Source organism: Manis javanica, chromosome 9, assembly GCF_040802235.1.
Source record: "Manis javanica isolate MJ-LG chromosome 9, MJ_LKY, whole genome shotgun sequence".
Classification (NCBI taxonomy): Eukaryota; Metazoa; Chordata; class Mammalia; order Pholidota; family Manidae; genus Manis; species Manis javanica.
Window position 1 is genome coordinate 7,857,189 of NC_133164.1, and position 12,591 is coordinate 7,869,779.

A 12,591-nucleotide genomic window follows, 5' to 3' on the forward strand; every position below is an offset into this window, starting at 1 on the left:
TCATATTTAAATTGTAATTCTAATCACTGATTCTTCAGACCAGAATAACTGAGAATTTTTCAAACACAGGAGCTACAACCAGACAGAAAACTAAAGAATCATTAAAATAACTATGGCCAGAGTCCAGAGTGTCTCGTGACAAATCAATGGTTAAAAGATGCCATTACAGCCTTGTAAAGAGATGAAAAACCATTGAACTACACATTTTAAAGAGTGAAATTTATGGTATATGAATTATATTTCAATTTTTTTTAAAGACGCCATCAAGGGCCAACTTAAGAACTTCTTTCAGACTTACTCATAACTACCACCATCCCAGAATCTCCACAGCTGAGAAGTCAGTGCACCCCAAGTAAAGCACAACTCTGGGTGCCGGGTGGAACGTGAGCCCACCACTGACAGTGCCCCAGTACGTGCACAGGGAGCAACGGGCCAGCAGTGCCCGACACAGGGCCCCAGTGCTATGTCTCCTTGCGCCTCTCCAGCCCACCTCCTCCAGGACACTCAACACACAGGACACAAACATGTTTGCTTCTCTGCCACTCCCAAAAATGTGGGTGCTCCTCGGGGGTATGGCCTATGGCTCCATCATCTTTCCTACCCCAGCCTAGCACTGTGTCTGACACATAGTAGCAATTCAACAAATATCTGAATGAATCCAATGGCAACTTCTACACTCCTGTGAAATCCCTCAAGACTGGTATGTACCCTTCAACTAGGATAAGCCTGGCACCTTAAAAAAACAGTCTCTGCGGGTAAGATTCCTCAAGGGAGGAACAACCTAAGACAGGCACAGTCGCAGGGGGGCCATCAGGTGAGAATTTGGGGATCAACAGAGGTAAGGCTCAGAACCTCACCCCCCCCGCTTTGAGAGAAATCTTCTGCATCCGTGGATGTCTTGCTGCCCTTGTCCAGCCTGGATTAATACTTAGTCCATAGGCGCACAACTGATCATCTGATCATCTACATTTGCCCTCTTACAGCACTAAACTATGTTTTCTACCTTTATCTTGCATCTACCTACCACTTCAGCATTTTATTAAAAATAAAAATAATAATAATAATAGGAGAAATGTGGGATCAACATATAAATCAAGTACAAAAATCAAACGAATATTCATATTTGACCTGATTGTTTATAGGTCATATTGCATGATCAAAACCGAAAGTTTCTGTGATGAATGCCCTTGTACTGTTCACCATGTAAGAATTTATTCACTATGTAAGAATTCGTTCACCATGTAAGAACTTGTTTGTTATGCTTCAGAAGATTGGAGACTGACGAGAATTAGGCTTGAGATGGATTAATGATTGTACATTGAGCGTTGACCCCCCTATACTGAATTTTATTGTTGTTAACAACCATTTGATCAATAAATATGAGAGATGCCCTCTCAAAAAAAAAAAAATATATATATATATATATATAAAAAAAACAGTCTCTGATTTCATCGAGGTCTGACAAAAAAAAAGCTAACTCTGGTAACCCCCTGCCAATTCCTCCTCCTATTTCCTCAATGAACAGTGATGTGTAATGTAAATAATAGCTCTTCATGTCAATAATAGATCTGTTTGTTACATTGGGTATTTATATAAACATCTGAATTAAAGAAATTATGGGGGAGGGATTAAAGATGGCAGCGTGAGAGGAGAGACAGAGGCTTCCTCCTAAAACTGGATACAATTAGAAAATCTAATTGGCGCAACTAATCCTGAGAGAGCAACAGGAAAGAGGACAGTCAGACTGCACACACCTGGAGAAAAGAGCAGACCTCAGCGAACGGGGTAAGGTACCGGAGCTGTGGCTCTGCTGGACCCGAGCCCCTCCCCGACCCCAGCTCACTGGCGGGAGGAAGAGAAATGGAGCAGGGAGAGAGTGGAAGGCTTGGGACTGCTGAATACCTAGCTCCGGAGATCTGCACTGGGAGCACAAACCTACATTTCATGGTGCTTTCATGAGACTCGCATGACTACTGGGTTGGAAAGTTAATACAGGCAGAGTTCCTGGGGAGACTGGGATTCTGGCTGCTTGTGGAAGGCAGGGATCCATATCTGGCAGCGCTGGGACAAAAACTTGTACCTGCGTGCCAGGCCCACTGGCTCAAGCAGTGGAGACAGGCACAGGAGCAGGGAGGCGGGGAACAGCTCTTTCCTACCCCCAGTGCCGCTCCCCTGCGACCCTTGACCTTGCTTCAGGGGCTCAGCAGCTCCAGAGATTACAGCTTCTGGACACTAGAGGGCGCCATATACAAACATGAAAAGCCAAAGGAACCTTGTCCAGAGTAAAACTGTTAATACAATTCCCGATATGGACCTCGTGACTCTTCCTGAAAGGGAGTTCAAAATAAAAATCATCAACATCCTAATGGAGGTACAGAAAGACATCCAAGAACTCAGGAATGAATTCAGGTCAGAGATCCATCATTGAAGAACACGATGGAGGGTATTAAAAGCAGGTTGGATACGGTGGAGGAGACAATAAATGAAATGGGAACTAGAGAAGAGGAATACAAAGAAGCTGAGGCACAGAGAAAAAAAAGGATCTCTAAAAATGAAAGAATATTGAGAGAACTGTGTGACCAATCCAAGCAGAACAATATTCGCATTATAGGGATACCAGAAGAAGAGAGAGAGAGAAAGGGATAGAAAGTGTCTTTGAGGAGGTAGTTGCTGAAAACTTCCCCAATCTGGGGAAGGAGATAGTCTCTCAGGCCATGGAGATCCACAGATCTCCCCTACACAAGGGACCCAAGGAAGACAAGAGCAAGACATATAGTAATTAAAATGGGAAAGATCAAGGATAAGGACAAACTGTTAAAAGCAGCCAGAGGCAGATATAAGATCACATAAGGAAAGCCCATCAGGCTAACATCAGACTTCTCAGCAGAAACCTTACAGGCCAGAAGGGAGTGGCATGATGTATTAAATGCCATGAAGTAGAAGGGCCTGGAACCAAGATTACTTTATCTGGCGAGATCATCATTTAAATTTGAAGGAGGGATTAAAAAATTTCCAGATAAGCAAAAGCTGAGAGAGTTTACCTCCCATAAACCATCTCTGCAGTCTGTTCTGCTATAGATGGAAGTGTTCCTAGGGTTGGATAGCTGTCACCAGAGATAGTAAAACCAAGGTAGGGAGGGTGGAGCAGCTGATTGTGAGGCAAATGCAAAATTAAATTGACTATCAACAAAGTCAATCAAGGGATAGACAAAAAGTACAGAATTTGATACCTAATATATAAGGAATGAAGGAGGAAGAAAAAGGAGGAGAAATAGAAAAGAACCTTTAGATCGTGTTTGTAACAGCACACTAAGTGAATTAAGTTAGATTCTTAGATAGTAAGGAAAGTAACCTGGAACCTTTGGTAACCACGAATCTAAAGCCTGAAATGGCAATAAGTACATACCTATTTATAATCACCCTAAATGTAAATGGACTGAATGCACCAATCAAAAGACACAGAGTCACTGAATGGATAAAAAAACAAGACCCATCTATATGCTGCTTACAAGAGACTCACCTCAAACTCAAAGACATGCACAGACTAAAAGTCAAGGGATGGAAAAAGATATTTCATGCCAACAATAGGGAGAAAAAAGCAGGTGGTGCAGTACTAGTATCAGACAAAATAGACTTCAAAACAAAGAAAGTAACAAGAGACAAAGAAGGACATTACATAATGATAAAGGGCTCAGTCCAACAAGAGGACATAACCATTATAAATATACATGCACCCAACACAGGAGCACCAGCATATGTGAAACAAATACTAACAGAACTAAAGGAGGAAATAGAATGCAATGCATTCATTCTAGGAGACTTCAACACACCACTCACTCCAAAGGACGGATCCGCCAGACAGAAAATAAGAAAGGACACAGAGGCACTGAACAACACACTAGAACAGATGGACCTAATAGACATCTATAGAACTCTATACCCAAAAGCAACAGGATACACATTCTTCTCAAGTGCACATGGAACATTCTCCAGAATAGACCACATACTAGGCCACAAAAAGAGCCTCAGTAAATTCAAAAAGATTCAAATTCTACCAATCAACTTTTCAGACCACAAAGGTATATAACTAGAAATAAATTGTATAAAGAAAGCAAAAAGGCTCACAAACACAATGAGGCTTAACAACACACTTCTAAATAGTCAATGGATCAATGACCAAATCAAAATGGAGATTCAGCAATATATGGAAATAAATGACAACAACAACACAAAGCCCCAACTCCTGTGGGACGCAGCAAAAGCAGTCTTAAGAGGAAAGTATATAGCAATCCAGGCATATTTAGAGAAGAAAGAACAAACCCAAATGAATAGTCTAATGTCACAATTATCAAAATTGAAAAAAGAAGAACAAATGAGGCTTAAGTCAGCAGAAGGAGGGACATAATAAAGATCAGAGAAGAAATAAACAAAATTGAGAAGAATAAAACAATAGAAAAAATCAATGAAACCAAGGGCTGGTTCTTTGAGAAAATAAACAAAATAGATAAGCCTCTAGCCAGACTTATTAAGAGAAAAAGAGAATCAACATAAATCAACAGAATCAGAAACAAGAAAGGAAACATCACGATGGACCAAATAGAGATACAAAGAATTATTAGAGACTACTATGAAAACCTATATGCTAAGAAGCTGGAAAACCTAGAAGAAATGGACAACTTCCTAGAAAAATACAACCTTCCAAGACTAACCAAGGAAGAAACACAAAATCTAAACAAACCAATTACCAACAAAGAAATTGAAGCGGTAATCAAAAGACTACCCAAGAAAAAAACCTCTGGGCCAAATGGATTTACCTCAGAATTTTATCAGACATACAGAGAAGATATAATATCCATTCTCCTTAAAGTTTTCCAAAAAACAGAAGAGGAGGGAATACTCCCAAACTCATTCTATGAAGCCAACATCACCCTAATTCCAAAACCAGACAAAGACCCCACCAAAAAAGAAAATTACAGACCAATATCCCTGATGAATGTAGATGCAAAAATACTCAATAAAATATTAGCAAACCGAATTCAAAAATATATCAAAAGAACAGAACAAATATATCCACAGAACAGTGGAACAGATTAGAGACTCCAGACATTAACCCAAACATATATGGTCAATTAATATTGGATAAAGGAGCCATGGACATACAATGGGGAAATAACAGTCTCTTCAACAGATGGTGCTGGCAAAACTGGACAGCTACATGTAAAAGAATGAAACTGGATCACTGTCTAACCCCATACACAAAAGTAAATTCAAAATGGATCAAAGACCTGAATGTAAGTCATGAAACCATAAAACTCTTAGAAAAAAACATAGGTAAAAATCTCCTGGACATAAACATTAGTGACTTCTTCATGAACATATCTCCCCGGGCAAGGAAAACAAAAGCAAAAATGAACAAGTGGGACTATATCAAGCTGAAAAGCTTCTGTACAGCAAAGGACAACATCAATAGAACAAAAAGGCATCCTACAGTATGGGAGAATATATTCATAAATGACAGATCCGATAAAGGCTTGACATCCAAAATATATGAAGAGCTCATGCACCTCAACAAACAAAAAGCAAATAATCCAATTAAAAAATGGGCAGAGGAGCTGAATAGACAGTTCTCCAAAGAAGAAATTCACATGGCCAACAGACACATGAAAAGATGCTCCACATTGCTAGTTATCAGAGAAATGCAAATTAAAACCACAATGAGATATCACCTCACACCAGTAAGGATGGCTACCATCCAAAAGACAAACAACAACAAATATTGGCGAGGTTGTGGGAGAAAGGGGAGCCCTCATACACTGCTGGTGGGAATGTAAATTAGTTCAACCATTGTGGAAAGCAATATGGAGGTTCCTCAAAATGCTCAAAATAGACTTACCATTTGACCCAGGAATTCCACTTCTAGGAATTTACCCTAAGGATGCAGCACTCCAGTTTTTAAAAGACAGATGCACCCCTATGTTTATCGCAGCACTATTTACAATAGCCAAGAATTGAAAGCAACCTAAGGGTCCATCAGTAGATGAATGGATAAAGAAGATGTGGTACATATACACAATGGAATATTATTCAGCCATAGAAGAAAACAAATCCAACCATTTGCAGCAACATGGATGGAGCTGGAGGGTATTATGCTCAGTGAAATAAGCCAAGCGGAGAAAGACAAATACCAAATGATTTCACTCATCTGTGGAGTATAAGAACAAAAGAAAAACTGAAGGAACAAAACAGCAGCAGAATCAGAGAACCCAAGAATGGACTAACAGTTACCAAAGGGAAAGAGACTGGAGAGGATGGGTGGGAAGGGAGGGATAAGGGGGGCGAAGAAGAAAGGGGGTGTTATGATTAGCATGTATAATGTCGTGGGGGCACGGGGAGGGCCGTGCAACACAGAGAAGACAAGTAGTGATTCTACAACATCTTACTATGCTGATGGACAGTGACTGTAATGGGGTTTGTGGGGGGGGACTTGGGGTAGGGGAGAGCCTAGTAAACATAATGTTCTTCATGTAATTGTAGATTAATCATGACAAAATAAAAAAAAAGGAAATAAAAAATTATGAAAGAGCTTACGAGAATTTCAGGAGAGGTTCCAGGCCATGTCCCGGGAATTCATTGAGAATTTCCATGGCTGTAACACAACCGACAGTGGGAATTCCTTCGGTATAATCACTTCCAAGCAAATAGGCCAAATTTATTAATTTGTTCCGGTCCAATCCTATATGAGTAAAAATTATTATGTGTACCTTTAAATTTATGTTTTGTTTTATAAACATTAAATAAGATTTACAGACATTTTATTATATATATTATATGTATAGATATCAACATCTGCAATCTAAAGACATTTTATTTACTATTTAAAAATAGATTTATTTTTAATAGCACATTCTGTAAGATTTTTAAAGTTTCACTCATCCTCACAGCTTTAAATACCATCTACACTCTGTCCCCAGATGTAGCTATCTGTCCTCTGAACCAAAGTCACACATATTCAACCATCCCCTTAGCACCTCCACCAGGACCTCCAATGGGCGCCTCAGAAATAACACCCCCAGACCTGGTCCTCTCTCTGCCCCGCTCCGCCTGCTCCTCGCCCCCTCCTACCTTCGCCCTCCCTCCCCTGCACCCCCATCTCATCAACAGGAGATTCTGCCAGCTGTTCAGGACAGGGAGTCATCCTTGATGCTCTCCTTCTCTCACTTGCTCACCCACCTGCCCCAACTCCTTCCCAAGGCACCCGAGACCCTACTGATGGTGGACTCCTTCCTCTGACAGCAACTCTGGCTCTTCTCTCCTCATTCACTCACAGAGCCTCTGTATTCGATTCCTTGGGCTGCATAACAAAGCACCCACACTGGACAGCTTAAACAATAGGAATTTAGTGCCTCGCGGTTCTAGCAGGTAGAAGTCTGAGATCAAGATGCAGACCAGTATCCCAAGGCCTCTCTCCTTGGACTGCAGGCAGCTCTTCTCCACGTGTCTTCACATGGTCTTCCCTCTCCCACCCGTCTTGCTCTCCTCTTTTAAGGACACCAATCCTGTTCGTCTATATAAGCAGACTGGACTAGGGCCTACCCTAATGGCCTCACTGAACCTTAGTTACCTCCTTAAAGCCCCTATCTCCAAACACAGTCACATTCTGAGGTCCTATGTTGGGGAGACACAGTTTAGCCCACAGCAACCTCTTTGCTTCCCCAGGACACCAGGCAGGCTTCTGCCTCAGGGCCTTTGCACTCACCAGTCCCTGTCTGACATGCTCATCTACAACACTAGCTTCCTCCTCTAGGCCCCAGCCTAAAAGTTATCTCTAAGCATTTCCTGACCTCAGCTCAACAAAAAACATGTCCACTTCCTGCGACTGTGGGTCACTCTCTCCTCTTTTACAGCTTTGTTTTCCTATATGTCAAATTATGATTTATGTGTTTTCATCATCTGTTTCTCCTATTAGACTGTTTTATTCTCTGCTGCTTCCTCATTGCCAGGAACAACAAGTGGCATACAGGAACCACTCACTATATATTTGCTGGATGAATAGGAGAATAAAGGCTCACTGCCAGAAACGCCACCATGGGGCCAGGAGGCGCAGGGTCCAGCAGGGGTGACTCCCACCTGCCTCCCCTGGCTACCACTGTTGGTTTACTCTGGAGATCTCAGGTACCAAAAGTCCAACCAGGTCAGATGATTAAACTGCAGAAAAACCCTAAGCATTACTACAGTTGTAATTTCTTAATTCTAATTTTAAAATCCTATTCTTCTATATAAGCAAAAGTTCACTTACATGAAAATTTGTGTAGACCTACCATCTCCATTAATGCAACGGATTAGTTCCTTAGAAAGAAAAAAATTAATACAAATTTGGAAGACAAATTGCAGAAAGTGATCATCTTCTGAAGTCTCACCTAATTGGTTGTGAAAGTCCACATATTGGTAGTACTCTACAAACTTGTTTTTATTAAAAAAGTTTTTATAGACGTGCCGGGCTCCAAACAGCCAGATGTCACTATCATCAGTGATTGTTCCAGAAGTTTGATCAGTCAGATCCAGGACGGCGCACTGAGCCTCTGCTTCCATGGGAGCCTCGATGTAGGGAATGCCGAACAGGCGAAGCAGTTCCTGGGGAGTCAGACACACAACGACCCCCGCTGACATGCGGGACACGGCCTCAACCACGAGGGGGAGCAGGGCTGGAGCCTCTCACTGAATGCAGCCCCTCAGGGAGTCTGGTTAAGCAGGAACAGTGCAGGCGTTGCTGAGGGAGGGCCGCGCACACACGCACCTACCTGGCTTTCCAGGAACATCTGTCCCGTCACCGTGGCAGCAATCCGCTCTTGCTGCTGTTTCTGAGCTTTCAACGAGTCCTGCTGGGCTGAGAGGCTGTTCTCCAGAGTTTCCAGCTCCTCCTATAAAATAATTTCATCTGGAGATAATTATATCAATAATCAAATTAAATGCATTTGTTACAAAAAGCATGCATTTAGTCTGACTGAAATTACCAATAAACTTTTTGTCTTTACGAAGCTTTCCACTTGGATTTCTGAGCGAGTCTGTAGTATCTTCAAAGTTCCCTCTAAATCACATCACAAGCGGAGGCGGCCCAGACAGCAGCCCACATACACAAGGAGCCAGCAGCACGAGCAAGAACACCGTGCTATGTGTGCGTACAACAGAACATTATTCGGCTATAAAAAAGAAGGAAATCTCGCCATTTGCCACAACACAGATGAACCTCGAAGGCATTCTGCTAAGTGAAATTAGATGAAGACAAAAATGATATGATCTCTTATATATGGAACCTAAAAAAATTTGTTTTTAATTAAGAAGCTCACAGATTCAGAGAACAGATGAGTGATGGCCAGGGACAGACAACAGTGGGTGGGAGAAATGGGTGAACTGTTTTTGGTTATTTTTAGTTTAAATAAATTGAATTTTTAAAAAACACACAGTGAGATACCACTTCACACCCACTAGGATGACCAGAATCAAAAGAACAGCTATTAGTAAGTACTGATGGGGATGTGGAAAATTTAGACCCCGTGAACTACACATGGGAATGTAAAATGGTGTAGCTGCTTTGGGAAACAGTCTGGCTGGTCCCTAAAAAGTTAACCATAGGTAGCTATGACCCAGCAATTCCATTCCTAGGTATATACACAAGAAAAATGAAGACACATGTCCACACGAAAACTTATACATGGATATTTATGGCAGCATTATTCATAACAGCAAAAAGATCAACCCAAGTGCGCATCAACTGATGAATGGATAAAACGTGGTGTAGCCATACAATGGAAAATCACTCAGCAATAAAAAGAAATGAAGTTCTGACACATGCTACAACACGGATGGACTTAGAACACATTATGCCAAGTGAAAGGAGCCAGATACAAAAGGTCACAAGTCTTGGGGTGTGAATCTTGAAATCAGGTGTTGTTAAGTCCTCCAAATTTTTCCTTTTTCAAAATTGTCTAGAATACTCTAGTTTCCTTGCTTTATCGTGTAAATTTTAGAATGAGTCTGTTAATATCCACCAAAATTCTATTTGGATTTTTATTAGAATTCCATTAAATCTATGGATCAGTTTGGAAAAAACTGACATCTTAATGATACTGAGCTTTCCCATCCAAAACCACCTTTACTTAGGTCTTCCATGCTTTGTTTCATTAGCGTTCTGCACTTTTGGAATTCCTATCTTGTACATATTCTGTAAGCTTTACACGTAAGTATTTGATGCTTTCTGGTGCTATTGTATGTGGGTAGCTATGGACTGAATTGTGTCTCCCCCAAAATTTACATGTCGAAGTCCTAACCCTAAATGGGACTGCATCTGGAAAGAGTGTTTTTGAAAGGTAAAGTCAAATGAGGTCCTAAAGAGTGGAGCCTTAATCTGATAATGACTGTGGCCTTAGGAAAAGGAGAATTCTCCCTCCCTGTCCCTCCCTCTGCCATGTGAGGACACAGCAAGAAGATGGCTGTCAGCGAGCCAGAAAGAAATTCCCACCAGGAACCAAATCAGCTTGCACCTTGATTGGACTTCCCAACCTCCATAACTATGAAAAAATTAATTTATGTCATGTAAGACAAAAAAAATAGGAGGGAGAAGATACATGCAAATAACTAATAAATAATCATCTAGTAACTTCTTAAAACTCAAAAGCTCCTTAACCTGACTTCCTTAGCAATAAGTTAAAACATGTCACATTATTACCAAATTAGTATCTTGCCATTCACTGGGTGAATCATCTGCATCTTTTTCAGCTTCTTCATGTGGCTCAGTCCCCAAGGCCTCCGTCTCAGAGTTGTCTCTTAGGAGCCCATCAGAGTCACTGGAGGCTTCTTGCTTCTTAGTTCCTATTAGTTCCTCTTCATCTTGTCCAGGAGGAGGTTGGGAAGCTTCATGCAACTCAGCTTTAAGTTCACCATCACTGATTACACTCTGCACTTCAATGAAACTTCCTGTACCAAAAATAATAAGGTTATTTCATCCACAACTGAAACATTAAAATTATCTTGAAATGATCAGGAGCTTTCCAAGGTACTCTGAAAAATGTTTTACCCTAAAAAGAAATGATTTTAATGTAACAGAAAACATGTAACATTAACATATTACTGTTATATGATATCAAAAATAAGTGCCTGTACCCCGGAAGATGACTGGTTAGCCAGAGACGGGTAAGATTCCTCAAGGGAGGAACAACCTAAGACAGGCACAGTCGCAGGGGGGCCATCAGGTGAGAAATTGGGGATCAACAGTGGTGAGGCTTAGAACCTCACCCCCCCTGTTTTGAGAGAAATCTTCTGCATCCGTGGATGTTTTATTGCCCGTGTCTAGCTTGGATTAACACTTAGTCTACAGGCACACACCTGATCATCTACATTTGCTCTCCTACAACACTAAACTATATTTTCTACTTTTATCTTGCATCTACCTACCACTTCAGCGTTTTATTAAAAATAATAATGAGAGAAATGTGGTATCCACATATAAATCAAGTATAAAAATCAAACGAATATTCATATTTGAACTGATTGTTTATAGTTCATAATGCATGATCAAAACCGAAAGTTTCTGTGATGACTGCCCTTGTACTGTTCACCATGTAACATATTCACTATGTAAGAATTTGTTCTCCATGTAAGAACTTGTTCGTTATGCTTCAGAAGATTGGAGACTGATGAGAATTAGGCTTGGGGTGGATTAATGATTGTGCATTGAGCATTGACTCCCCTATACAGAATTTTATTGTTAACAACCATTTGATCAATAAATAAGAGAGATGCCCTCTCAAAAAAAAAAAAAAAAAAGTACAGACTTCCAATTGTAAAATAAATAAGTAACCAGGATGTAATGTATAGCATAAGGAATATAGTCAAAATATTGTAACAACTTTGTATGGTGATAGCTGGTAGCTAGAATTATCATGTATATAAATGTTGAATCACTGTGTTGTACACCTGAAACTAATGTAATACTGTGTGTCAACTACCCTTCAATAAAATAAAATGAAATAAAATAAGTGCCTGTAACTTCAAAATAAGCCTTTTCAATTAGACCAACAGACACTCTCTTTGAAATTAGGAACCAGCCTTTCAAAGATTTGCATATTAGCTTTATACAAATCTGTTTCCAAGTTAGATAATACTGTTTTAAAATTTGAAAAGAATTGCCAGAGGATGCAAATAATCATATACATTGTTAAATATGTTTCAACACAGTTAAATAAATGTGAACATAGCAAAGAGTAAAGCTATGACTTACCGGAAAGTAACCTGGGATTAAGTACTCAGGACAAACAGCTCTTCTTCAACCATTTTCCTTCCCTCCTCTCCTATGTCTTTTCTTTAATAACTACGGATTCCTGTCCTTCCCTTCACATGGAGGGGGCTGGGTCTGAGGACACAATCACGACAGAGGGGACTGGGGTTCCAAGAACTAGGGGCCAGGGCTGAGGAGACAGCCAGGACCAAGGAGGAGGCCAGTACAATCAGCACATTCAAAAAAAAAAAAAAACAAGTAGAGCAAGAATTAAGCAAATAAGTCAATATACTGAAGATAATGGGAGCAAGCTTCTCACT

At 40.6% G+C, this 12,591-nt stretch overlaps 1 protein-coding gene across 2 annotated transcripts in view; it reads right to left on the minus strand.

Annotated features, from left to right (window-relative positions):
- Positions 1 to 12,591, minus strand: part of BIVM (basic, immunoglobulin-like variable motif containing) — a 69,829-nt gene that overhangs the window by 6,602 nt on the left and 50,636 nt on the right. For both annotated transcript variants that reach the window (XM_017667661.3, XM_073212377.1), the window contains 4 exons: positions 10,724 to 10,971; positions 8,799 to 8,918; positions 8,418 to 8,631; positions 6,589 to 6,733 (listed from right to left, as the gene is read on the minus strand). In XM_017667661.3, the coding sequence (XP_017523150.3) occupies positions 6,589 to 6,733; positions 8,418 to 8,631; positions 8,799 to 8,918; positions 10,724 to 10,971 (727 nt within the window). The remainder of the gene's footprint in view (positions 1 to 6,588; positions 6,734 to 8,417; positions 8,632 to 8,798; positions 8,919 to 10,723; positions 10,972 to 12,591) is intronic.